The 27,571-nt window shown below is 40.4% G+C and overlaps 1 protein-coding gene across 4 annotated transcripts in view; it reads left to right on the top strand.

Annotated features, from left to right (window-relative positions):
• specc1 (sperm antigen with calponin homology and coiled-coil domains 1) overlaps positions 1-27,571 on the top strand; it is a 187,214-nt gene that overhangs the window by 91,261 nt on the left and 68,382 nt on the right. For 2 of the 4 annotated variants that reach the window (XM_018091444.2, XM_004911690.4), the window contains 4 exons: positions 594-2,188; positions 8,534-8,741; positions 10,504-10,577; positions 10,995-11,170. In XM_018091444.2, the coding sequence (XP_017946933.1) occupies positions 594-2,188; positions 8,534-8,741; positions 10,504-10,577; positions 10,995-11,170 (2,053 nt within the window). Of the gene's footprint in view, positions 1-593; positions 2,189-8,533; positions 8,742-10,503; positions 10,578-10,994; positions 11,171-15,948; positions 16,032-16,783; positions 18,194-27,571 lie in introns of those variants that run through there. The other 2 variants (XM_018091445.2, XM_018091446.2) reach the window with 2 other exon arrangements.

The following is a 27,571-nucleotide window of genomic DNA, read 5'->3' as shown; positions in this document are numbered from 1 at the left end:
TTTACAAATGGAAACTTGGATCTCTAACATATAATTGCCTAGTCAGAGGGCATGTAGATTTCATGAGGGTGCACATGTTTGAGATGGGCACAGGTAGTATTTGGACTAATGTTGAGATAGCATGACATAATTATGAAGGATTTTTTTCTATGTTTAATCAGCACAAAATTGTTCTTTCTTTATGGAATTCTTCAGCTGAGGAAGCCTAACTGTTTGACCTGCCTGAGTGGGCTGCTGGCCTGGGACTCAGAATGTCCTTGCAATTTTCTCTACCCATAAACACTGCTTGCTTTGTTCTTGAGCTTAGCGATGCTTTTGCCCTGCACAATGTTCACTGGATATCTTTGTACTGTATCTAAACGCAGTATTTTCCATATAGCGACTTTCATTGTTCTCCTTCTATTGTTTTATCTACAGAGAATTCTTTTACATAATGGGTTTCTGTATGTAATATGTATATTTTTCTGAAAAATAAAACTAAATTTTTACGTCACATTTGTTTATTGCCATAAAAATGAGGGCTGTTTATTCAAAGAAGTTATCACATATGTTTTTTTGTGGGGATCATAACCGTTTTATTCTTTATGTTTTAGGAACATCTGCAGCTGCAAGACGGACTGGTATTCCAGCTCCAAGGGAACTGTCCACGCCAGTATCAAGGGACCGAGTGGCTTTGCGCAGTCCTGTTAATGCCAATGCTAAAAAGACATTACCCAGCCCTTCCTCTCCTAGTACCCCAACACCCTCAAAGAATGTTCGTACACCTACAAGGCCCAAGCAGGAAAATGAGCAAATTAATAAGACAGTCCTTGAGATACAAGTCAAAGAACTTCTGGCGGAAGCAAAAACAAAAGACTCTGAAATTTGCAAACTTCGTAGTGAGCTTCAAAAATGTAAAGACAAGGAATCACCAAGCCCAGAGGTCCTCAACTCTATAGGTCCCTTAGCAGAGTTACATGATATCAATAATGTGGCCTTAAGCGACCCTGAAGCATTAATAAGGACACTGCAAGAAAAAAACACAAATTCTCTACTAGAGCTTGCCATACTTAGGAAGGAAAATGCAGACCTGAAGCAGAAATTGCATGCCCTAGAGCAGTCTCCTCTTTCCGACACCATAACCAGCAATGGTACAGATAGCAGCAGCCTTCTGTCACCATCTACTCAAGGGACAAATATTGGATGCCAATTAAAAAGTCCGCCAGCTGGTGAGACTGGTGATTGCAGAATACCAGGAAGTGAAAGTGGCCTCCATATATCTGGTTCTTCAAGCAGCGATGTCACAAAAGCTTCCATTTCACCAGATGCCTCTGATTTTGAGCACATTGCTGATATGCCTTCCAGACCGACATCCACAGGAAGCATTCCATGCCAAGGGTCAAAGTGTTCTACTAGTGGTAGTTCTCCCAATAACATAAGTGATCTTTCTGTAGCCTCCCTTACAGAAAGAATACATAAGATGGAAGAAAACCATCACAGTACAGCAGAAGAGCTACAGGCAACACTGCAAGAGTTGTCGGACCAGAACCTCATGGTGCAGGAGTTGACAATGGAAAGTGAAAAGCTAGTAGAAGAAAAGGCTTTTTTAGAAACCAACTTACAGCAGCAAAGACAGAGGGCAGAGCAACTAAGTCAAGAAAACGAGAGACTAATGGGTCTCTTAAAAGACAGGGCAAAAACTGAAGAGGCTGAGATTCATGGCAAACTTACGGAGACAGAAAAGAAGTATTTGGAATTAGTTGAGAAATCACAGTTTGAAAGGGAGAAGCTGCTCAACATTCAGCAGCAGTTAACCAGCAGCCTTCGAAGCTTAGAGAAAGAACACCAGGAGGCACAGGCCATGAGAAAAAAGCTTGAGGAGGAAGTAGATAAACTGCAACGTCTTCTTGACACGCAAAGGAAAGAAAAAAATGTAACGGCAAAGGCCTTGGAGGACCAGAAAGTCACAAACGAAGGCCTTAAAATAGAGAATAATTGCTTGAAGGCTCAGCTGGAGGGTGAGCGCCAGAAAGCGGCTGAAATAACGGCAGTGGGGAAAGGAAGCGGGAGTGGAAACACTGAGATCCAGGAGATGTTAAAGTCGGCTCATGCTGAGAAAGAGCATTTAGAACTTACATGCTCAGAACTTCGCCAAGAGCTGCTGAGGGCTAACAGTGAAGTGAAGCAGCTGCAGTGTCTCCTGGCAAAGGTCAGAGAAATGAATAATTAATACCATCATCATTGTGAGCGTTTGCTTGTGGCAGACTTGTGGTTTTGACAGAATGTGCGAAATAGTCTCCAGCCTCCTTGTGTTTTAGACAGAAGGTGTCACCTCGAATCATAGCCATGCACATTAATATGTGTTCTATCACTGCTATTCCAGTTATCCATAATGGGCCATACCATATATTGTATCACTGCTACAGCTACTAAATGCCAACCCATCTTATGTGATATTAGCTTGGAGAGCTAGCCAGCTTTGTTCTCTCTTTGCTGTCAGCAAGCTTAACCTCCCTTTCCCATCCCTGGTGCATTTGCTTTGCATTCTGCTTTACTTGTTTGTTACAGTTCTGGGCAATGTTGTATTAAAGAAAGAAAGCTATATATCAGATTGCACATTTAAATCTGAACGTGGTCTGTCAGTTAAAAGTAATTTTCTTAAGAAATAACATATAAACATGTTTCATGGGGAGTTAAAGGCTTTGCAGCTGCATTGCTGAATGGCCTATTCTCTCTTTGCTGTATTTTAATTTATATTTTGTGGTCCAGGTGTTCAGAACACAGTTGTTCTGTAAAGGCTCAACAAATAGTCAGTGTGTGAGGCAGAGTTGTGACTTTTTCTTTGTCCCCCCTCCTTATGGCTGCAAATCTGTGCTGTGGATGAATGGAGAATAGAGGGGATAGAGGGTAGCTGCTGGCACTGGCTGACTATAAGCTCTGCCAAACAGGCACCTTCTAATGTTAGAGATCCAGATGTACAGGGGGTTTATGAGGTGAGTGCAATGCAGCAGAATCATTTGCCTGATGCTGTTGGCTCTTAAATGACATTTGTTATTATTAAGATTTAATAGGTAACTGATGTGTGCTTTTTCCCAAGTAAACATTTAATTCATATACAAAAACCTTTGTAGGAACAAGACCAATGTTGGACCGTGTCTTTTAAGACAGACAACAGAACACCCTGTGCCCACTCATATAGATAGTACCAAAAGTTTTTATAGGGAGAGTTAGGCTCACCACCCACTGAAAAGTTCACTCAGGTTTTGTGTTTGCATATTTATAAATATATTAAAACAATATTATAGGATTCCTTCTGTGTCATCACTAGAGGTTACTGGGCCCCATAGCAGGCTTTTAACAACCTCCTAAACTTTGGAAGAGACCCCCTTCAAACTTTTGCCCCACTCCCCCATCATTTGCAGAATCTGCAACCCCTATTGTTACACCTCTGCCATATCCCTTGCCCCTGCGTTGGCCACACATGTCAGTGACATGCACAGATGTATTGTGCAGATGGATATGACTGGATGATGGTTTCAAAGGCAACGTTCTCTAAAACTAGTGTCAAAAATAGCCTAGTGCTGCTTTGAGATATGGAACCCCTATATTTAGGGGTTAGGGACACGATAGATAACAGTCATGCATGAGGCCCTGTCAACTATCTGATGAGAACAGCATTTTACTGCATGTTCCATTACTGCTGAGAATGTGGGATATCTCTGTGAGAGGTTGCACCACCCAGCATTGGCAATGTGCCATCAATAGAAATTGACTTCTCCGGATTCCCTGTGTAGTTAATAGCAAGTCATCAGGTTCAAACTGCTGAACTGAGAAGGTGCAATCACCTTATATATATCAGGATAGTGTAACAGTTAAGAGAAGGGGCTCATTTTTATTTAATCGCATTAATGGGTTTAAAGAGAGGGTAGGTTTCACTGACCACATCGATTCTTCTGTAGTAGTAGATATCATTGTATGGAACGACCCATTGGAGGAGTAATGAGGGAAGCCAGTCAGTCTTGACAAATTATCATCCAAGTAGACTGTACTATCATACCATATGTGCTCCTCCATATCAAAGACAAGGTCATTTGAATTCTACTGTATTTCTACATCTTAATACATATTATTAAAAGTTAATTCCATAGAAATTCTCAAAATCACACTGTAATGAAACAAGGGATTCCATAATCCCATAAGATAATAATGATCTGTTCTGTCATTCTGAATTCACACCAAAAAAATCACAGTTTTACCTCTCATGAGCAAAGGGAAAGCTCTTGCGTTTATGAAAAAAATGGAAGGAAATGTAAATGCAAGTAAGGAAAGGCAAGTTCTAAGGCATAAGAAATCCAACACATCAGCCCAGCAAATGGAGAGTGGGGTATTATATTGTTGATAAAGAGGAATACAATAACTGCATGTTTATCTGATGATCTGTTCAGAGCAAATATTGTAACTGCTCATCAGTCAACCCCCTGCCAAGCCCTCTGTATTCTTTGGCCTTCAGACCCTGATGGATTTGCGCACTCCATTGTTACGTTACTTGCTATATGAGATTTATACGGACCAAGTGATCATTTATGGTACTTGGCTAGTATGGTACAGCCAAACAGTAGCTTCTACATTAATTTTGTGCTAGCTGAGCCAATGGGGGAACTGTACATAATACTGTATAGTGTTTAGTAGAAAAGTAGTAGGGAAGTGCACTTTGTCAATTAACAGATATTTAATATAATAATAAAGATGTCTGCACAGAATGCCCTTTGATTGTATATAATGGCATAGCAATCTATAAAATAAATTAATTAGAGATGGATATCATCTTTTAGTGTCAATAGAAATTAGTCAGGAATAGAGATCTTTATTAATTTTAATGAGTTCATAAGTAACTGCTAAAGCCTCCAGGGGGAGCAATAATATCAGGTACAGAATTTCATGCTGGTCATTTATCTCAATATTCCCACTTATTCCTAAGAACCAGAATACAAAGTGTATTTATACATAGTATAAGAGCAATTGAATCTACTGCATGACATTCTATTGAAAGAATAAGTCCAATAAATATATATTTACTGTACCCCATTCAAAATGATAGCTCATTACTTGTTAAAGGGGAAATAAATTTGACCACTTTTGAAATTCGTAGGATTATTTTAGGATTTAAAAGCAATGGACTGTGTTGCAGTATTAAAGAGGTTTAACCCAAACATAATAAGGAAAATATAGGAAATATAATTCCGAGCAACTTTGCAGTATATATTTATTACAATTTTCAATGACTGTAAAGCAGTAGTTCCCAAACTGTAGAGCTGCCATCCTCCCCACAGAAAGGGCCAAGGGGTGTTCCTGGAGGGCCAGGCTAAAGGCCAGTTAGAAGAGCTGTGGGTAGAATGCCTGTTTGCTTCCTTGGATACGTCTGGAAGCCCAACGTTGAAGGTCAATTCGAGAGGGATTTGGGGATGAACATATGTTTTCTGTCATGGATATTCTTGGAATTATGACTGAATTGCTGATACAACGATTAACATATGTTGTAACCTTGTTATGAGCTAAGGAGGGCCTAAAAAGGGGGATGGGGGCTTAACCTGAAAAAGTCTGAAAACTACTGTTTTTGTAAAATATGTTTTATTGAAAACAATCTGTTTGTCCCTTTCTGTACTGCTAGTTAGGACTTGAACCAGTTTAGTTGCATTGTTTTGAAAAAGTGTAAGCCTTCCTTAGCCAAGACTCCAATTTCTTCACCATTTAAAAATGTGCTAATAGTTGTCTGTGTGTTGTGTAAACTGTTTCCCTGGTTATTGCACTTAAGGGCAGTTATGAGCTAACTCTGATGGGAACAGCTGACTGGATCAGTGGCTGGGGCCTTCCTGTCCCAATGGGTCAGCACTCCATGGCCACTGCCATCCTTTTGTCATTAACCGTAGCTAAACCTACAATCATTTATTGTTTTTAGCAGTGACTTTCCCTATCCCTCGACACTGGCTGACAGTGGGAGGCTCTGGCTACTCACCCAGATAGCTTCTCCTGTGGGGCGTCAGTTCATTTTTTATTTCCATGATAACTTAGGAGCAATTGCCAGGGAAATGGATAACAAAAACTATTGTTTTGTACACATGTAAATGGTGCATATTGCAGCTGTAATCCAGGAATCTCCAACCTTTCTTACTTGTGAGCCACAGTCAAAATGTAAAAAGACTTGGAGAGCAACACAAGCACCATAAAAGTTCATGGAGGTGCCAAATAAGGGCTGTGATTGGCTATTAGGCAGCCTCTATGCACACTATCAGCTTACAGGAGGCTTTATTTGGTAGGAAATCTTGTTTTTATTCAACCTAAACTTGCCCCCAAGTCAGGAATCCAAGGGGTTGGGGAGCAACATGTTGCCCCCGAGCCACTTGTTGGGGATCACTGCTTTAATCAGATGGCATTTTCTACACGGTTTAAGTGGTCATGAGACTGAAAAGGGTTAGATGCAGAGAATGAAAAGGGTTACATGCACAATGGGTTTCAATCCCAATATTTTCTTTTTCCTATTATATTATTATTTGTGAAAATGTTAAGGTTTACTTCTCCTTTAAAGAACCACCTATAAGTACAAGGTATATCCAACCCTCCTTAAAACCCTCCTTAAACTCCCAGCTTTCTCTTAGGGTTTCCAAACACCCAGTCTCCAAACTTTGCTATGGGCTTCCATGGGGCCTGGCGCCCTTGCAGGGGTACAGGGAGTCTCAGCATGGAGTTCAGTTAGGATGAGATCTGGAGAGAATGCCGAGAGAATTTGCCCTTCTCCTGAAAGCCCAGCTTGAAGGCCAGTTAGGGTTTGTGGTGTAAGTGTTAGGGATTTACTGCACCCAGGTTGTTCCCCCATGGGGCATAGTGATAACCTGCCATTGTTTGTTAGGGTATGGCAGCAGATAGCGGGTAGTTTAAGGGGGTAGAGGTGGAGCAACTGGGCCTGTGTCTATTTATGCTATTAGTTAGTGTGAAAAATCTGTAACCTTTGTATAAGGTAAGGGGGGTCCTGACTTAAGAGGGGCTTGGCTAAAAACTGACATGCATTGCTTTTGGCTGTCAGTGGGATGCTGAAGTTACACCTGACTGACAGCTGAGGGGGGAGGCTGGTTGACCCTCTCTCTCTGACTGGTGTAACATCCTAGGGTCCAATTGCAGCTGGACTGGTACCCCCTTGGAACCCATTGGAGACGTGACAGCGCCGTATCCCGTGCAGAATGTCAAAGGTGTTTGTGCACACATCCAGGGGAGAGGGGTTGCACATCCGAAATAGGGGGGCCCCAGGTGTAGCTATTTACACCACTGCTCTCTCTGTTAGTTGTTTAGCGCAGTGGGCACCTCCTTGTATATGTGAAATTTGCAAAAAAGCAATAATCGGTGCTAAAAAGTTACATATCTATGTAAGGGAAAAAAATATAGTATAAAGGTAAGTCTGTAGGGTACATTTTTGCAGTATGTCATGGTTGTTATTTGTTTAAGGCCTTGGTTCTAATGGCAGTTCCTATTTGTGCCTGGGCGGAATCACTTTGCTGGTTGCTTGTATTACTCAGGAGCAGCAGCAGTGCAGTAAATCTTGTCTCTTGTCCGAGTCAGATATAATATGCTGGGAAATACAGTCAGATTATAATGCAATCATTTGTATTTCAGTGCAGATGCTGCATCTGGTGTAGAGAGCGCAGTACTTTGCCTCCCAATACACAGTCTGCAGGCTGAAACATTACACCTTTATCTACACTGTAACCTTTGGATTATGGAATGAGTTGTGTGGAAGCAAGGCCTTATCTTGTGGCAGCGCTGCAGGGGTTAAACTGAACTCTGGCGGCAGCATGTGGCACTGATTAGAGAGAGACATGTCCTGGTGACATTTCCTGTGTGACTTGGGTCTGGCGTGTGTCATTGCCAGGTTATCTCCTTGTGTGTTATGATGTCATACCTTGTGGGCAATGATGTCATACATTCTATTGGATGATGCCATGCACAGATTCCTGTGTCACTCCAGCCCATGCTTTCTTATTCCTACACTAACATCATTCCTGTTACTCACTTGCACACAACGTTCAAAGCATTCAGAGCCAGCAAAGTTTGGGATCGTTACTTTTTATCCTCACTTTTAGTTTTGCTTAGGGAATATAAACTCAAAAGTAAGATCTTGCCCAATGAAAAGCCACATTCCAATATGCATTTCTGCACTTCTGGTCAGATCCTCTAGCCAAGACTCCACTCCACAATGCCTTGCAATCACTTGGCTTTTGCTGCATTGTTTTAGTAGTCCGAAGCAGCAGTGCAAAAAAAACCCAAAAAAACAAAAGGCCAGCAAACCCAACGGCCATACACAGGCAGATTTAAAGGAGAAGGAAAGATCAAATCGCCAAAATGTTGGGAACCCCCTAGTGATTCCAATAACTTTCCTGATACCATGGGCCCGTGTCATGGACATCGCTGTGTCCTCAAATATTTATGGAAATCTCTGTGTCCTCTAATAGCCTAATTGGGCAGGATCCAAACCCAAGGAAGAGCTGACTGTGTGTTCATTCCATAGGTTGAGACAGAGTGCCATGATCTGAAGGAACTGGGGGACCTAAGGGAGGAACAGCTGAAATCGGCCAACCTGAAGCTGCAGGAGAGGAGCTCGGAGAAGGACACTGAGATCAAGGACATGAAGGAAACCATCTTTGAATTGGAGGACCAAGTAGAGCAACATCGGGCGGTCAAACTGCACAACAACCAGCTTATTAGTGACCTGGAAAGTGAGTTATATTTTATTTATGGGTAACACTATGCAGTTACTGATCATTTAATGGGCACCTATCACCAAAATAATGTTTCCCACACTGGAGGTACAGGATAACAGAGCCAGCACTCTGGATAGGGGATACAGTAGTACTTTCTGAAGAATATGTCCTTAAAATATAATGAGGTTATGTCAATTGGTGGATCATGGATGGTGTTATTATAATTATAGTTATAATTATAGTTGGAGCCCCCTGGTATCCTAGTGGTATGGGGCCCCGTGATTATTAATGGTGGCCCTTTGTATTGTATAACGGCCTCGTGTCTTTACAAGGGTTACAAAAATATGGTTAGAAAGCCCTACTCACAATATCCCTGCACTGTAGGAAATATTTGCTATAATGGGATTCCATTTCCTATAGACTTGCTGGTTATTGTGAATAACTGTGTAACAATCAAAAGGATGGGGGAGATTTTGACCAGGGCCCACAGTTGTATTCCCCAGACCCTGGTGGGCTAGCCTAACACTATGAACATGTGTCTAGAGCTGCCACCTTTCTTAAAGCCGTTCATTGGCCCAAAATTAAAGGGGTAGTTCACTTTAAATGAACTTTTAGTGTAATGCAGAAAGTTCTCTTCTGCGACAATTTGCACTTGGTCTTTGTTTTTAATTATTTGCGTTTTTTTAAATGCTTTTTGTTCAGCAGCTCTCTAGTTTGTAATTTCAACAGCTATCTGGTTCCTAGGGTCCAATTCAACCTAGCAACCTGGCAGTTATTTGAAAGAGAGACAGGAATATAAATAGAGGAGGGCCTAATAGAAAGATAAATAATAAAAAGTGACACAATGTAGCCTCACAGAGCAATATTTTTTGGGCTGCTGGGGACAATGACCCCAATTTGAAAGAGTCAGAAGAGGAGAAAATTGCTAAGAATAGGCTATTCTATAACATACTAAAAGTTAGCCTGAAGGTGGACCACCCCTTTAAGGGGGTGGGGCTGTGATTATGGGGATGGGGCTGTGATGCAGTGGAGGCAGGGAGTGGGCTGAGCAGGGAAGGGCCTATTGGGTTTATTGGGCCTATTTATTACATTTATTGGGGTGGATTGGAAGCAAAGGCTAGGCCAGAGAAATACCAGCTGGATGCCAACCCTATGTATATGCTTTATATAGCCACTAAGAGGTTTGTGTCAATTACATTGACAGTGGTAATGAAACCCTGTGCCTTTTACCCTATGGTTTGAATGGGATTATGGGTGGTGTGTGACATAGTGGGTTCCTATACAGTGATGCAATTCTTTGTCTCACGTATGGCTTCAAATGCTTGAAAAGCCACAAGCTACAGAAGATAAACAGAATAGTTTCACTGGGAAAGCTCCCTATAGACAGCTGCCTTCTCCTTCAATAGAAAGCATAGAAATAATGTGTTATATGCCTCCCAGTAGAACTGACACGCTGTAATCTGCGTCACTGAACTCTAACAACGATTATGTGCATCATCCCTGCAAGGGGCTCTGGGTGCCATATGCTCCACATAACAGCTCTTAGGGGGCGGCAGTGAATGCAGGAGAAGGTTATCAGCCTATTATCACATGGTACCGCCTGAAGGACACTATAGTACTGTGCTGAACACTGCATGCTTGACCTTCCGAGTGTCCCCCTATGTTGCTTTGTTATGTTGTTATTTGACATACAACAGTGCCACACAGTGTCCAAACTTGGTACTACATGGAGGAATATAACCCTACTCACCTATATTCATTTTCATCTTTGCTTTAGATAAAGTTGACAAGCTGGAAGAACAAAAGCAAGACTTGGAGAGACAGCTGAAACTCCTCAATAAACAGATGAAGGTAATTATCCACTTCAGTTATGAAAATAAGGTCATTATTATCCAGACCGGCAAAGATCATTCTACTTGTTTAATATCAAATGATCTCTCCTGTATTCCATAAATAGTTTCTTCTTAGTCATATCTTCATGTCTCCCATGATGCCCTGTGAGGCCTGCTCCCTTAAAAGGGAAAACATACCTTAGCTGTAACGAGGGTTTCTATTTCTATGAATGTTCAGCAGAGGCTATTGGCAGAGGTAGTTCTGCACTGGCACATTCATTTTAGCATATTTGTGTTCATGAATATGACAGGGAGAAACTATAACAATGCCAAAAGTTCATCTAATCGCCTTATTATATATATTAAAAAATGAAAGGAATTGTAGTGTTACATCCTGATGCAGCATTAACGCACGGCGGCCATTGTTACCCATCAGGAGGATGCTGAGGAGTGGAGGCGCTTTCAGGCAGATCTGCAGACGGCAGTGGTGGTGGCGAATGATATCAAGTGTGAGTCCCAACAGGAGCTGCGTGCAGTGAAACGGCGCCTGCAGGAGGAAGAGGAGAGGAGTGCCTGCTTACACAGGGAGCTAGAAGAGCTACAGGGCAGCAGGTCAGACTGGCATTCTAATGGCAGCATTTCATTATTCATATAAAATCTGTTCCTTCCCTTGCCTGTTGCTCCCCTACATAATAATCTTCTTGGGTGTCAGTCACCTTACCCAGAAGACTTCTCGTCTTATGATAAAACAAATATTGATACAATATGGAAATACTGATGTATGTAAATGTTTGGCGGCACCCAAACACTGGGTTTTTCTCTCTCTTTACCACCTAGTAATATATCTGTCATGTAAATATTAAATCTCCTTGGTCTGGAAATGATCAGATTTCAACTTGGGAACGTTAGTAGAAAGTAGCAGAGCCTCAGTTCCATACTATATATTATACATGGTCACTGCATATATAACTTTCTCACACCAGCCAACTAAGTAATCCCCATGCTGCATGGCTGGTAGGATTCACATGAGATCCATGCAGCATAATCAGCCTGTGGAAGAATGGCTCCATGAACTCAGAAACTCGACTTTTGTATGACCAGAGCTGATCTATCCCTTGCAGACTGAAATGTTAATTAAAGTGGTTGTTCGCCTTAAAATTAACTTTTAGTATGATAAGGAGAGTGATATTCTGAGAGAGAGTGATATGATATTACAAGTGGTCTTCATTTTTTATTATGTGTGGTTTTTGAATGATTTACCTTCAGCTCTCCATTATGGAATATTAGCAGCTGTTTGCTTGCTAGGGCCCACATTACCCTAGCAACCAAGCAGTTGTGTAAGTGAGACGTTGGAATATAAATAGAAGTGGGCATGCATAGAAAGATAAGTAATAAAATGTAACAGTATCAATAAAACTGTAGCCACACAGAGTAGAGTAGTTTTTAGGCTGCTGGGGTCAGTGACCCCCATTTAAAAGCTGGATGAGTTGGAAGAAGAAGCCAAATAACTCAAAAACTAAAAAAAAATTAAGACCAGTTGCAAAGTTTCTAAGACTTGCTTATTCTATAACACATTTAAAGTTTATTTGAAGGTGAACTACCCCTTTAGACAATGTGGAACAGATACAAAATAGGCCCTGGCATATGAAGTACACAGAGACCCAACAGCCCCAATATTTAGTGTCTATGGCACCTTACAGCAGCCCCTCTGGCATTTGCCAGAACCCACAGATTGCCAGTCCAAGCTTGAATGGTATAAAGGAGTTGTGTAACTGTAGTATGGCGTCTTCTGGTTGTGTCTGCTCTGCTTCTGCCACAGCCGTAATGCCCTGTCTGAGTTGGATTTTCCTGCCTTTAGCATAACTGCTCCTTGTTGTCTGATGTGCTGCTCTGTGTATTTACTGCATTATGTGTGCGCATCATGTACAGGGCTTAATGCATGGTTTAATTCATTCATTACATGCAACCTTAAAGTCCCATTAAACGAATGGCTTCTCTTTCTTCTCAGTACGGAATCAACATCTATAACCTAATTCTGCATGGGGTGGGGGCTCGAACATTAAGGAGGCTGCATTGTCAGGGCATCTGTTTGTTACAGATCTTATATAGCTGAGTTAAAATGACTAGTAAAGAGTGTATATGAATATATATATATATATATATATAGCGTTTCGAGCACCAACTGTGCTCTTCCTCAGGGACCCTGGTTTGTCCCTGAGGAAGAGCACAGTTGGTGCTCGAAACGCTGGATTTTTTTCATTAATAAAAAAATTTTTTGTCTTCTAACTAAGTCCCTATGTGTGCGGCTCACTATCTTGCTTTATACATATTTTTTGCAAGCACCCGGGGCAGTTGATTATTATTAGGGTGTGCTCTGTCTTTTTCTGTATATATATATACAGTATATACTGTATAGGATCTGTTGTGGAAGCTGACGTGATTATTATCAGACACTCATGTATCAGTCCTGATTATCAATAGAAACAAATATATGAATTCTGTCTTTCCCACTTACTTTAATATGTTATAATATGCGCATATATGGTAGATTCACTCTGATCTTTTAATCTTTGTTCTTCCATATGAATGCAATGAACTTGCCCACGCTGCATTATCATAACGCCAAACTGAAATCACATGAAGTCATAGAATATTGGAATTTTGGAACTAATGTGAGTTTAGTCTGTGGAACTGCTATTTCTCTCTTGTTTTTATTTTTCTGATATATTAGTTTAGCACAGTGATCCCTAACCAGTGGCTCAGGAGCAACATGGTGCCCACCAACCCCTTTGATGTTGCTCCCAGTGGCCTGAAAGAAGGTGCTTATTGTTCATGCTTGGGTTGCTCCCCAGCTCTTTTTATATTTGAATGTGGCTCATGGGTAAAAAAGGTTGGGGACCCCCTGGTATAGCAGCAGGGAGACAGCCAGGTCTCCAGAGAATGGATTAGAGGGAAGCATTCTGGTGGGAGCCATGAGTACTTACATATAGTATGGTTTCTAAATAATAAAGAGCAGACGGTGTCCATTTTACTAAAGTACCTGCAGTGTAAAAGAATGTTTTTATGGCCATTGTTTTCCTAGAGCGGTGATTGTCAGACCTTTTCAGTTTCAGACCCACTTGAAGGTCCAACCTCTTGTTAGGGGCCCCCTTCAATGTCCAAACTTTGGTCAGGCCCTCCCCTTCACTTATGAAATGAGTATAGAAATAGGAAACTATTAGTGTATCAGTTATTCAGTCCTAGTTCCAAGAATATCTAGGAAAGCAAATATTCACCTGGAGACTCTAAATGAGCTTCATGCTGGGCTTTCAGGTGTATGTAGGGGAGCAAATGGCCATTCTCCCCAGTACTTACGATAAGTGGCCTTCAGGATGAGCCCCCCCAGAACTGCTGCAAGACCCACAGTTTGGGAACCACTGCCTAAAGCAGTGATCCCCAACCAATGGCTCATGAGTAACATGGATGTTGCTCTCAGGGGCCTCAAAGCAGGGGCTTATTTTTGAAGTTCTGGTTAGGAGGCAAGTGTTGGTTGCATAAAAACCCAGTATAATGCCAAACCGAGCCTCCTGTAGGATGTAAGTCCTCATAGGGGCTATTAAATTGGCAATATAGCTTTTATTGGCACCCCCAGAAAGTTTTTTATGCTTGTGTTGCTCTCCAACACTTTTTCCATTTGAATGTATAAAAGGTTGGGGAACCACTGCCTAAAGGGTCATGGTGATCCAAACACATTTGAAAAGACTCTTGTATACAACACTTGTGACTCCATATGGTTGTGCTCAAACCATTCCCTAGCAACCCAGCCTGGTGTTGCTGCCACACGGCAAAGCCTTGCCTGTAGCTCATCATTAGGCTTGGATATGTGGGCAGGCCAGAAAGGCTGGGGCCTAGGGTGGCAAAGAAATGAGGGTAGCACGCTGCCTTCTGGGCGCATCTGCACTGGGGCCTGCAAAAGAGATTTTTAGAGCTGTTTGAATCTCCCGCCCACCCAGTGCAGCCAATCAGTAAGGTAGGTGGTGTGAGGGGGGGCGAGCGCAGAGGGAGCAGGCATGCAAGGGTGTGAACCCAAGGGGGAATGGGGGGCAGGGGTGTGAGTGGCCTAGGGACGCACCACATGTAAATCCAGCTTTGCTTTGTCATATAGGCGGCTATTATTAAACATAGGTGTGTCAGTGATTTTTTCTATTTGTCTGTTTTCTGACCAAAATCTAAACATCTTATGTGCCATGAACCAGAAGCATCAGTAAAATCAGCTTTACTTCTAAAAACTATTTGTCAGTGTTGGATAACTGTATTATCATAGAGGCAATTGAGTAGATGAGGCATATGCAGTACATGGGAAACAGGAGCTTCCAATAATGCTTATTTATGGCTCTCAGCTCCTGAATCTTTGGCTGGAAAACATGGGCATGTTACGGACTTATTTCTGGGTATAACTGAGTGAACTAAAGATGTGGTCTAAAACCTGAATATTTGGAGGTATGGAGTGGATATGGAGTGGCATACTGTATGTGAGGGTTCTTAGGCCTTTGGCTTGCCGGCTACATTTTAGTTGTTTAGTTTACAGATCTAGGATCCTCTCTGTGCTGTTCCCCAGAAGGCAACAGAAGCTTTTGATTGTACCCTTATATTGATATTATGTACACCAACATTTACATAGATAGGTGCCAAAGAGTGCCTAAAGGGCATATACTAGCTTGTTCGGTGTGAGTGTAATGAGCAGGGTTTGTGCTAAACACAGTTTTGGCCTAATGTTTTAACAATTCTTTAGCTAAACAGGGAAACTGAAGCTTCTCCATGTTTGGTACTTCTGAGGTAGATAATCAGGTTCCCAGTGCACACCTCTTGCATAATGGACTTCTGCTTACAAAATAGTCACAAACACTGGGCAGTCCTATCTCTGTCCCAACTGTTTCTTTGTGTCTATACTCTGCCTTTCTGTAGCCCACCCCTCCCTTCACTGCCACTGCTATGTGAGCTTGGTAAAGATGGACTTATGTATAAGAGGCCTTCTTTGTTTTTGCAGCCTTGGTCCCACACCACTAAGGGAAGATACCGTCTGTACAAGGGCACAGTTGCCAAAATGTAAAAATCTGTCATCCAGTTTCAGAGCATTAATGTTTGATAGTGGCACTACCCTTCTTGCCCCGACAAAAATAAACAGTGTGAAACTATAGTATTCAAGTAAATTCCTTATATTAAGTCTTTTAAGCTTAGCTTAATAAGTAGGTCAGAATTGCGTCGCTTTAAAACCGATTGAAAGAGATTTAGAAGATTCCAGTCTAATTGGATGCGGAATAGACCCCGGCACTGACACCGGCTATCATCAGGTAGACTGCTAAGAACAGGCTTGTCATGGCTGAGTCTGATGTGCACCTTCTGCTATTAAGGGAAAAAGTGACGCTCTTGATTGGGGACACGTGAGGACTGGCAGAATAACTCCGGGCGCAGGCAAAGTACAGCACAAAGAGAGGTAAGATGTGACTAATAACTCAAACCCCAGTGAATGCCCATCTCAGGAACTGATATCGCCATTAGACTGAATGGGGGATCTGATCTCTGCTCTGATAGAGGAGTCAAAATGAGGAAACCCAGGAAAACAACCACAAAGTGCAATGAATGAATGAAGGATAAAGCCAATAACTGTATTCTATGAACATTATTCCGTGTTTGCTTGCGCCCTTTGCTTTCTGTTACGTGTCTGTGTCCAGCTGGTGTCTGTACAGCTTCACCTGGCTTTCTGTGTTTGTTGTCCAGCTCCAAGGGATGAGACATTATACAGGAATGGGATCTGTTATCTGGAAACCCGTTATCCAGAAAGTCCAAATTAAGGGAAGGCCATTTTAATCAATTTTAATCAAATAATTAGAATTTTAAAAAATGATTTCCTTCTTCTCTGTAATAATAAAACAGAACTTTGTACCTGATCCCAACTAAGATATAATTAATCCCTATTGGAGGCAAAACAATCCTATTGGGTGTAATTAATGTTTTAATGATTTTTTAGTAGACTTAATGCATGTAGATCCAAATAACAGAGAGATCCCTTATCCAGAAAACCCCAGGTCTCAAGCATTTTGGGTAACGGGTCCCATACCTGTACAGTGAAATGGATAGGAGGGACCCCCGCCACACACACACACACAGAGTAAAATACATTAATGTACTGTATTCCATTTAGTATTGCCTATGGACCCCTAGCAAATGTATTTCTTGTTTTTGCAGTTACTCTGCCTATGCCAGTTAGCTGTGCTGTGACCGCCGGATATGCCGTCAGTCGCGCCTAATGCAGAGACTCACCCCAAGCTGGACTGGAATCTATTAGCAGCTGAATATTCACCTCTTTGCAGAGATGGTGGAAAGCCAAACCCAAGAGCCATATTTATCTGTGAATTGTTTTTTTTATATTTCTGTGTATTAAGATGTTAGCGTAACTGTGAAAGATACCACAAATTGTATACAGTGACGCTATAGCACTGCAAAGATAAACCCTCTGAAGAATTGCAGCTGGAGCTTAGCTGGATAATGTGTGTGCTAAACGTGGCAGCAATTCCCAGGATCTGTAGCCAGCTATTGGCCGGGAGTTGCACTGCATATCTGCCCCATGGAACCCCTGTGTCACTGCACTGAACTGCTTGGTGGCTCATCATAGAATATTGGCCCAGCATCTTAACCTCTCCATCCTCATAACTGTGTGTTTGTACGTTACATTCCTGTTACCTCTAATATTGGGGAAAGGGGAATCAGCCCTTTTGGGAATGCCATGTATATATTAAAACACTGGGTACAGCCTCCTACTTATACTGTAATACTATCTAATGCACTGCCGGTGCAAGGGGTGACTTTATGCGACTTACCTGGGGGTCAAACACCTCCTGCCCCCTGACCTAGCTCAGAAGAATTTCAAAAGAGCTGAATTTGTATGATTTATACTCAGGATCTTCACTGAAACAGTATTTATGAATTATATGAACTCACTTGAAGAAAGAAGTTACCATAATTGGCCGGGTGTATATTATTTGCCCACTGTATATGATTTCTGTTTGCCTGGAAGTATTATTTAGCAGTAATTGTAATTGTTACACTTAATGACCAGGCCATGCTGTCTTTAGCTGCAGTTTCCTTTAATGAGTGCAGTTTACTAACTAGACATTAGATGGCAGCACATGCTCTAGAACAGTATTAGGAATGAATCAGGGACTGATTAGGGAATGTTACTGTACTGCTGTCACACTGCAACCATTGGGGTCTCTATGAAAAAAAATGGGACCACCCAGAATTTCCCAGGGACAATTGCAGAGGTCTATGGCCTGGCAGCCACAAGATAAAAATCTGATTTAATTCAGAAAATGTGATCTTCCTTCTACAGTGCAGGACCTTTGAGTTTAGCAAGCTGTTGCTTATATCAGCCTGTAATACATATTGTATTTCTGTACTGTATTGAGTCTTCTGTTTTTGTATAAGAAATCTATATATTTATTAAACTTTACAACAGAGAGCCACTGCCACTTATTGGGATTGTCAGTATTATATATTATAGCTTTATTTGTTCATCTATTTTTTATGTATGAGAGTTCTACATGTTTGATATCAATAAATTCTACAGGTAAAAAACCTGCAATATTGAAAAACCGACACCTTTCGTTGCTGTTGTCCTTTTCCGCATTTTCTCACAATGACATTTGAATGACGAATATCCCTATAAATTATGGTTAGTAATGTGATCAGTTATAATTAGCTCTTAGTAATGTCATTTGTGTCACATGACTCACTGAAACGTGTGTATTACAAAAAATACTGAAGCCCCTAGTGTAATTCCATGGCCTGGATAAAAATATTTGGCCTTTGGCCTTGTTCCTTTATAATGACTTAAAATAGGGTTTTGGTGGTGGGGGGGAGAGGGGGTGCTGTTGAAATCTTCTTTAGAATAGGGGCCCGGGTGCGTCACAAAAGCTTTGCCAATTGTGCAAGTTACGTATAAAGTTTCACACAAATGTACTCGACTTCCACAAAAACTCACTATAAACTTGTGTATCAAGCAAAAGACATTGTAGAGAAGCTTTGCAGGGACAAACTTCACTGACCCCCTGTGAATTAAAAAACTTAAGGTAAATTTCCCCCAATGAACTGACTTATTAGCACATTAATTATTAATTTTAATTATTTATATGAACTGCTTATTATAGAGTAACATCAGCTTTTCATATTGGGATCCATTTACTGAATTATATCAGTGTCTTCTATGTGAACTTTCCAGCAGGGGAATGACTGGTTATTGGGCTCCACAGCAACACCATGGGGCCCCTACACTTACGCAACTCACGTAACTTACATAGAGTCTCCACTGACCCCCAATTAAAAGGCCACCTGATCTAAAGTTTAGATTGCCCCAGGCACTTAGATTTGGCTGAATCCTGTCAAAAAGACTCCGATTTATATTCTTGGGTCGATTGCAGGATTTGGTACAGCTCTAAAAAAATTCTGATCCTTCACAAGCAACTAATGCAGCATAGTAAAGGCAGATTCCTCCAGATTAATACTGTTTGTAATATAACAAGTAATGTACCCACAGGCTATAAGGAAAAATAGGAATTTAAGAAGCCTCACTCCCTTGAGAATTCTGCAAATTGCAATAGGAAGATCCACAGAATTCATGGGAGACTTGTAATAAATGTGTATATTTCACTGCATGGGAACATAATCCCTTTTATCAATGCCAATAAATTGCAATGGCAGTTACAGGTCCCAGCTGCCACACTGTTTTAGTTAATATTTAGTCCGGCCCTCTTCCGCTGCCTCAGCCTGGAAACCAAAGACTTTTTGTATACATTTCATTATTTTAGGATCCAGTAGACGGCCCGGTGAATGCAGTGTGGTTCCCATAAGTATCACTGCCTGGAGTGGAGCTCCACGTTATTCTATTGAGCTGGAGCGGAATCACCACAGCATATCGAACACGTGCATCACCTTATATTACAGTACAGGTATGGGACCTGTTATCCAGAATTCTCAGGAGGGGTTTTTCAGATAAGGGATCTTTCCATAATTTGGATTATCCATACCTTTAGTCTACTAAAAAACCATTTAAACATTAAATAAACCCAGTAGGATTGTTCTGTCTCCAATAATTATATCTGAGTTGGGATCAAGTACAAGGAACAGTTTTATTATTAATTAATTATAAAAATTAGAATTATTTGCTTATAATGGAGTCTATGGAAGCTGGTCTTCACATAATTCAGACATGCTGGATAACAGGTTTCTGGATAACAGATCCTACACCTGTACAAAAACATGCTGTCACGTCTGTGGGTTATCATATATTCTAGAATATCCCTCACCCATTCTGCAATTCTGTACATACCATTTTTATAAAATGAAAGTAAAATCTTTTATAAAACAAAATGTCAACACCAGCCCAGTACATAAGTAAAGGTCAGTAATCTGAAATAAATATAAATATGCCATATACTTGCCTGTGACTGATAAAATCTTTCAGTTGTTATTTGTTATAAATGTTAAAAATATAATAATAATGTGCAGCAAATACAGGCGTTTCAGCTGGACTAGGGTTTGTTTCAGCTCGTATATAGTTTAACTTCGCCCGACAATGCAAAATGTGATTTTAACTTAAAATGCGTTGGCCTCGCTCTGTTATCCCACAGCCACATCCATTGCGCCTCCTGGCAATGCCCCAATCATGTGGGTTAACATTAATTCAGGTGAAATTATGGGGAGCAGGAGAATGGGGTGTTCTATGGGTGACCAGGAGAGTTGGGGTCATAATATGGTGGCATCTGAAAAATATTAACATGTCTGATTTAATTTAACTAGTAATTTGGCAATTATATTTAATCATCTAAATATCATTTTGGGGCAGTGATGTAAGCAGATGGGGGGTGGCCTGGCACAGACCTGGCAGCCCCCACTCACTCACCCCAAGCGGCAGAAGGGGCCACCATACACCAACAGTAAGGGCCATAGCTCTGATTCAGCCAGTAACACCCAGCTTCAACATAAATCTGCTCAAACCCAACCCATGTTCTGCTAAATCATACCCCTTGGACATAAATAAAGTAATGTATGGGTGCTACAGCCTCAGTACCCAGAATGCCAATGGTTGAAGTAATATCAGCCTAAACAATATATTCCTATGAACAATCACCGCCATTACAGAGTCTGACCATGTACGGCTATGTACAATATGTGGCTGTAAATAACAATATGGTTCCCACTTCTCTGAGCACAAATGGCAATAAATTCAGGCTATTATCTATATAAAATCTTTTCCTCAACAAAAATAAAGTTTTATTATGTAAACGTTTCCTGGTATTTTATTCTCTTTCCTTTTCAAAAACTATTTTTGGAAGACAAGTAGGGACACTGATTTGTTTTGTGGCAATCATAGCCCGGCGTAGGATAAAAACACACGGAGCCCTGTATTCAATAACATCCTAGGGAAGTTGCACAGTATGGAAATAAGTTGTAATAGGTGGTAGTAATGGCGATCGATTCTAATTCAGGTAACTACTTTATATTATGCTAAGGATATATATCACAGCAAAATAAGTTTCTAAGATTATTAAACAGTTATATAAGCCCTGCAGTGCGGCTATGGGGCACTACAGAACAAGTCAGAACAGGACATGCCTTTATCAAGGGGAACCCAATAGGAATCTGATCACAGGAGCAACATGACCATTGTACCTATTCAGCAGAGGGAAAGAGACTCTTTATATAGGGCACAATGGAATTCTCTCCACTTATTCTTCCCAGTGGCAGGGCAATAATACTAAGATGTAACTTTTATAATTCCATGCAATAAAAAACGAAGCAAATGTAAAACTGAGAGTGCCGTTCTAAGCACCTTTGCATTTTACATTCATTATTTTTTTTTTAAGATTCAAAGATATTATTAAGATATTTGAAGATATAAAGGAGAATGTGTATATTTAATTTGAATGATTTTTGTTGCAAGATCGCCACCTGCTGTTCCGTTTCCAACCATGAAATTGTCAGGTGAAAGAAAAAGGGCTGGGCTGATGTTCTTCTGGTTAGGAAAAATGGGAGAAAAGTTATCTTTCTTATTATCTTCTCTTCAATTCAAAATTACTTATTTTAAAAAGTTTACTTATCCTTTAAGTTGTCTGCAAGGTTACCCTTTCCAGGCGTTGCTGATATACATCACCCAGCACCTTCTAACAAGCAGGCAGCCATTATTAGTGCTGGTTTCGTTGTGTGTCATGACCAGGAACAAATCCCCATTGTATTTGCCCAACCGTGGTCTTAATTGCGTAGAGGTAATTCCTATGTTAGTGACGTATGCCCTTCCTTGGTCACCTGGTCTTAGGAGTCACTGAAGCAAAGAAATCATTATTCTGCATGGCTGAATGTCTGCTCTTTGGTACCAGTATTATGTGTAATTTGCTAACTGGAACACCAATATGGGAAATATGGTTTAACCTGTAACTTTTTTGTATTTCTTCTAGTTAAGACCCTAGGAACTAGGCAATAGTGGTTATGGTGGTTGCAGAGATGTGTCTCCAGGCATTTACAGTATAAAGCTGAGGAAGCGCTATGTTTAAGTGGTGACAGTTTTGCTGTAAATTTCTAAATGTCAACTTGTACATGTCATTTTATCTTAATTGATGAGACACTCTCAATGTAGAAGTGGAATTTGTAATATTCTGGATCAAACCATTAGCACAACCGGAGTGCTTCTTTGTGAAGGTGCGACTTTAAGAAGGACCTGGAACCAGTCATGTAATGTGTAGGGGTCACGAGCTCCGATGCCATCAGGCAGTTAGTGAGAGGGCTCTGGTTCTGAATTGAGTTGATAACAGGAATGTTATGACTTAGTGAGATTGGGATGTTTGTTAGAGAGAGGCATCCGGGGCAGATAGGAGTTATTGTTACAGCAGAGGCTGTATCTGATGGGCAAAGAATTGCATAAACTGTGTTCTTACACACGGGTGCACCCTTTATCCTTCCAGTTGTCAGGAACGTCATTTTTCAGTATCTCCCAGACAACCACGGGTTCATCTGTATACTGAAAATAACCATATCTAGATCTTCTTACATAGTTCATTACTTCCTTTGTTCTTACCCCAAAAGAGCAGCTGTGATGCAGGTTTGATGCTGATGGCACTGGGGGAACATGTGAGCCACCCTACTGCTCCCCATTAGCTCCAACGGCACTGACCCATTCAGGGCAATGGGAGGCGGTATAAGGCAATACTAGTTTGATAACACTGCTTACCTATTGTATGTATGTTTGTATAACTTTATTTATAAAGCACCACAATGGTACGCAGCGCTGTACAATCTTACAATATACATAATTACACACAGGGAGAACAAGTTTTATAGTAAATACAATAAATATATATAAATGCACAGGGAGTAAGTGCCATGTGGTATGAGACACAGTAGGAAGGAGGTCCCTGCCCCGTAGAGCTTACAGTCTAAGTAATCTAATTGTATGCTGATCTGTTTATCTTTATATTGGCCCTTTGCTTTAATTTGGATCCCATGTGCCCCATTATGATAGATTTTGTATTTAGTTACAGTTTAATGGATTTATAGAGTATCAGTGTGGTATTCTTTGTATACTAGAATCCCATGCTTGATAATGGAGTGTTGTGCAAGAGCAGTTAATTGGTTAAAAGCCTTATTGCATCATGGAAATCTGCTTTTCTTGATCTTTTAAAGTAAAATTAACTTTCCATTGAACATTAAATGTATATCTGCTGTAATACACTCAGATTAGGCAGGACGTTGCTATGAGATAACATTAATTGGGTGTTAAAGGGAAAGCTGATGTACGTCATTGGGAAGCTGGGAAGGTGTATTGGATGACAGGCTGAGAACACGATACCCTGAGTAGCAAGGTGCTGTCTGACCAATAACCGCGCGGGGCATCTGATTTGGCCTCTGTGTCTTTTTAGTTTCAATCATTTTTATTGGGATTTTTTAAACATTATAGCCAAATAAAGGCATTAAAATATTTTCAAACATTAATATTTACATTATGCAGAAAAATAATCTGCAGTACAAATAATAACAGCCGTTGAAAACTTATACATTCAGTATTGGTCAACATATGATAAAATATGATATAATATAATTTAATATTGTTGGTTAAGAAATTTGTTATGTACACGTATATTTATACCCGTGCAAAACGCGTATAAACTGACACTACTGAGATCCTAGGGGTCGCATCCATCTAAGGATTGATTGAACATAGTCAAGCTGTATCATTAAGAAATTTTGCTTCACCAAAAATATAGAGCAATATTTTACTTTAATAAATTGATATATCCCAATAAGGAAGTATACATATAGTAAAAACTATAACTACAACTACACCTAATACTACAACTAATGAAGTTGTATTCAATTGCTAAGAGTTAAGAACTCTCATAAACTCCTCATAAATTATTGTGTTATGCAGAGTACACAACTGGAAAAGTCTCCATCTCTGTGAGAGGGTTTATAGGATGTATTGGATTTATTAGATTTATGGGATTTATAACCTCTAATTAAGATCATTCAATTTAGTATCTGGGTATAACTCTGTGTCTTTTTAAAGCAAATGCTAATGTCATGGTGATACTAAGGGGGTAATGCAATAAAGGTGGCAGCAGGTCTAGTAACCCCTAGCAACCACACAGCAGGTAGCAATATAGCGGTCACCTGTCACTAGAACTGGTGTCATTTTTTCTCTATTATTACATTACCCCAAGAATGAGAATATTGTATTATTAGTATTATTATTATTATTACAGGTATGGGACCCGTTGTGCAGAATGTGCGGGACCTGGGGTTTTCCAGATAAGGGGTCTTTCATTAATCTGGATATCCACACCTTAATGCTAAAAAGCATTTAAACAATAGTTAAACCTAATAGGGTTGTTTTGCCTCCAATAAGGGGTAATTATATCTTAGTTGGGATCAAGTACAGGTACTGTTTTATTATTACAGAGAAAAGGGAATCATTTAACCATTAAATACACCCAATAGGGCTGTTCTGCCCCCAATAAGGGGTAATTATATCTTAGTTGGGATCAAGTACAGGTAATGTTTTATTATTACAGAGAAAAAGGGAATCATTTAACCATTAAATAAACCCAATAGGGCTGTTCTGCCCCCAATAAGGGGTAATTATATCTTAGTTGGGATCAAGTACAGGTACTGTTTTATTATTACAGAGAAAAAGGGAATCATTTAACCATTAAATAAACCCAATAGGGATGTTCTGCCCCCAATAAGGGGTAATTATATCTTAGTTGGGATCAAGTACAAGGTACTGTTTTATTATTACAGAGAAAAGGGAATCATTTAACCATTAAATACACCCAATAGGGCTGTTCTGCCCCCAATAAGGGGTAATTATATCTTAGTTGGGATCAAGTACAGGTGCTGTTTTATTATTACAGAGAAAAGGGAATCATTTAACCATTAAATAAACCCAATAGGGCTGTTCTGCCCCCAATAAGGGGTAATTATATCTTAGTTGGGATCAAGTACAGGTACTGTTTTATTATTACAGAGAAAAGGGAATCATTTAACCATTAAATAAACCCAATAGGGCTGTTCTGCCCCAATAAGGGGTAATTATATCTTAGTTGGGATCAAGTACAGGTACTGTTTTATTATTACAGAGAAAAGGGAATCATTTAACCATTAAATAAACCCAATAGGGCTGTTCTGCCCCCAATAAGGGGTAATTATATCTTAGTTGGGATCAAGTACAGGTACTGTTTTATTATTACAGACAAAAGGGAATCATTTAACCATTAAATAAACCCAATAGGGCTGTTCTGCCCCAATAAGGGGTAATTATATCTTAGTTGGGATCAAGTACAAGGTACTGTTTTATTATTACAGAGAAAAGGGAATCATTTAACCATTAAATAAACCCAATAGGGCTGTTCTGCCCCCAATAAGGGGTAATTATATCTTAGTTGGGATCAAGTACAGGTACTGTTTTATTATTACAGAGAAAAGGAAATCATTTAACCATTAAATAAACCCAATAGGGCTGTTCTGCCCCCAATAAGGGGTAATTATATCTTAGTTGGGATCAAGTACAGGTACTGTTTTATTATTACAGAGAAAAGGGGAATCATTTTTAACATTTTAAATTATTTGATTATAATGGAGTCTATTGGAAACGTAGTACTGTAAGATTGTTGTGTAGAATTGAAGCCATCCCTCTACTGGCTAGCATTTAATATCAGCTATGCATGGAAAGTTCTGAGGGCTTACGGTTTCAAAATCAAGCACAGCTGTTGCAGCTCCGTGCACTTGGGGGTACTGGGGGGCGGGAACTGCCAATGCACCAGCCCCGCCCCCTCTGATGAATGGCGTCCAGGTGTACTCACTGATACTGGGGAACACTGGGGTTACCTCCAGTTTGGATATGGATTTGAGGGAAGAAGAGAAAACACTGCTAATCTACCCTCCCCCTTTATAGTGAACTGTAAATGCTACAATAGTGCCCTGACCTGCTTAGTTACAGAGTTGTAAATGCTACCAAATCCCATATATTTATATATGTATACATGTACCTGGCCTGTTTTCCATTTAATCTGCACATCTACTGTATATTTTTGTAGTATTGGCCTAGATAGCATTCTCAATTTATACTATATCAAAAAGATGGATCCTCAGTGGCCAGTCAAAATGAGCCAAAGCGAATGGGACACAGCCCCCAGATTTAAAGGGCAAGCCAAACAGCAAAGTCCAAAAGTATCCCAAACACAAAAGTTACAAAATTTTTGATTTTTTGAACTTTGGGTTTGGGATACTTTTGGACTTTGCTGTTTGGCCTACAGTAGATAGCACCCAGATTAATTAATGAAATAATTATATAGTTGAATATTATATTAGGACATCGACACATCATCTCATTGAATTTGCTTTATACCTGGGTTTTCCAGATTTGTGGCACTATTGCCTCAGTAATCTCCCGGTACTACTAACAGTATGAGAGCCCCGGGCCACAGGGTGCTAATGCCCGTCTTGTCACAAACAGAATCATGTCCTGTCGCTGATACTTATTTTAAAGTTCATAGTGAAGACAGATAGAGAAAGCTCTCTGTATTGTATTACTGCTGTCTGTGCCAGTGACAATAGGCAGTATTACCAAAGCCATTGGCAAGTTGCTATAGAGTGACGTAACCTTGCCATTAGGCTTGTCGTGGCTGAACTGTACATAAACGCAGGAGGCTCCAACCCTGTACCAGGAGCTGCCTCCCAGAATCTTAAGGGTTCACCTTTATGTTAACTGTTAGTATGTTATAGAATGGCCAATTCTAAACAACTTTTCAATTGGTTTTCTTTATTTATATGTTATAGTTTTTTTTAATAATTTGCCTTTTTCTTCCAGCTCTTTGCAGTTTTTAAATGGGGGTCACTGACCCCAGCAACCAAAAAACTATTGCTCTGTGAGGCTACAGTTTTATTACTGTTACTTTATTTAGCTCATTTTCTATTTAGGCCCTCTCCTAATCATATAACAGTCTCTCATCCAAACCACTCCCTGGTTGCTAAGGTAGCTTGGCCCTAGCAACCAAATAGCTGCTGGAACTCCAAACTGGAGAGCTCCTGAACTGAAAATAGCTAAACTACAAATAAGACAAAATGAAGACCAATTGCAAATTGGCTCAGAATATTACTCTCTACATCAAGGGTCCCCAACCTTACTCTTGAGCCACAGTCAAATGTAAAAAGACTTGGGGAGCAACACAAGCACCATAAAAGTTAATGGAGGTGCCAAATAAGGGCTAAGATTGGCTATTAGGCGCCTCTATGCACCCTATCAGCTTACAGGGGGCTTTATTTGGTAGGAAATCTTGTTTTTATTCAACCTAAACTTGCCCCCAAGTCAGGAATTCAAAAATAACTACCTGGTTTGGGGGCACTGAGAGCAACATCCAAGGGGTTGGTGAGCAACATGTTGCCCCTGAGCCACTGGTTGGGGATCACTGCTCTACATCATACTAA

This window comes from Xenopus tropicalis, chromosome 2 (genome assembly GCF_000004195.4).
Source record: "Xenopus tropicalis strain Nigerian chromosome 2, UCB_Xtro_10.0, whole genome shotgun sequence".
NCBI classification, from domain to species: domain Eukaryota; kingdom Metazoa; phylum Chordata; class Amphibia; order Anura; family Pipidae; genus Xenopus; species Xenopus tropicalis.
Note: the sequence above shows the minus strand (reverse complement) of the source record. Positions and strands in the feature narration are given on the sequence as shown.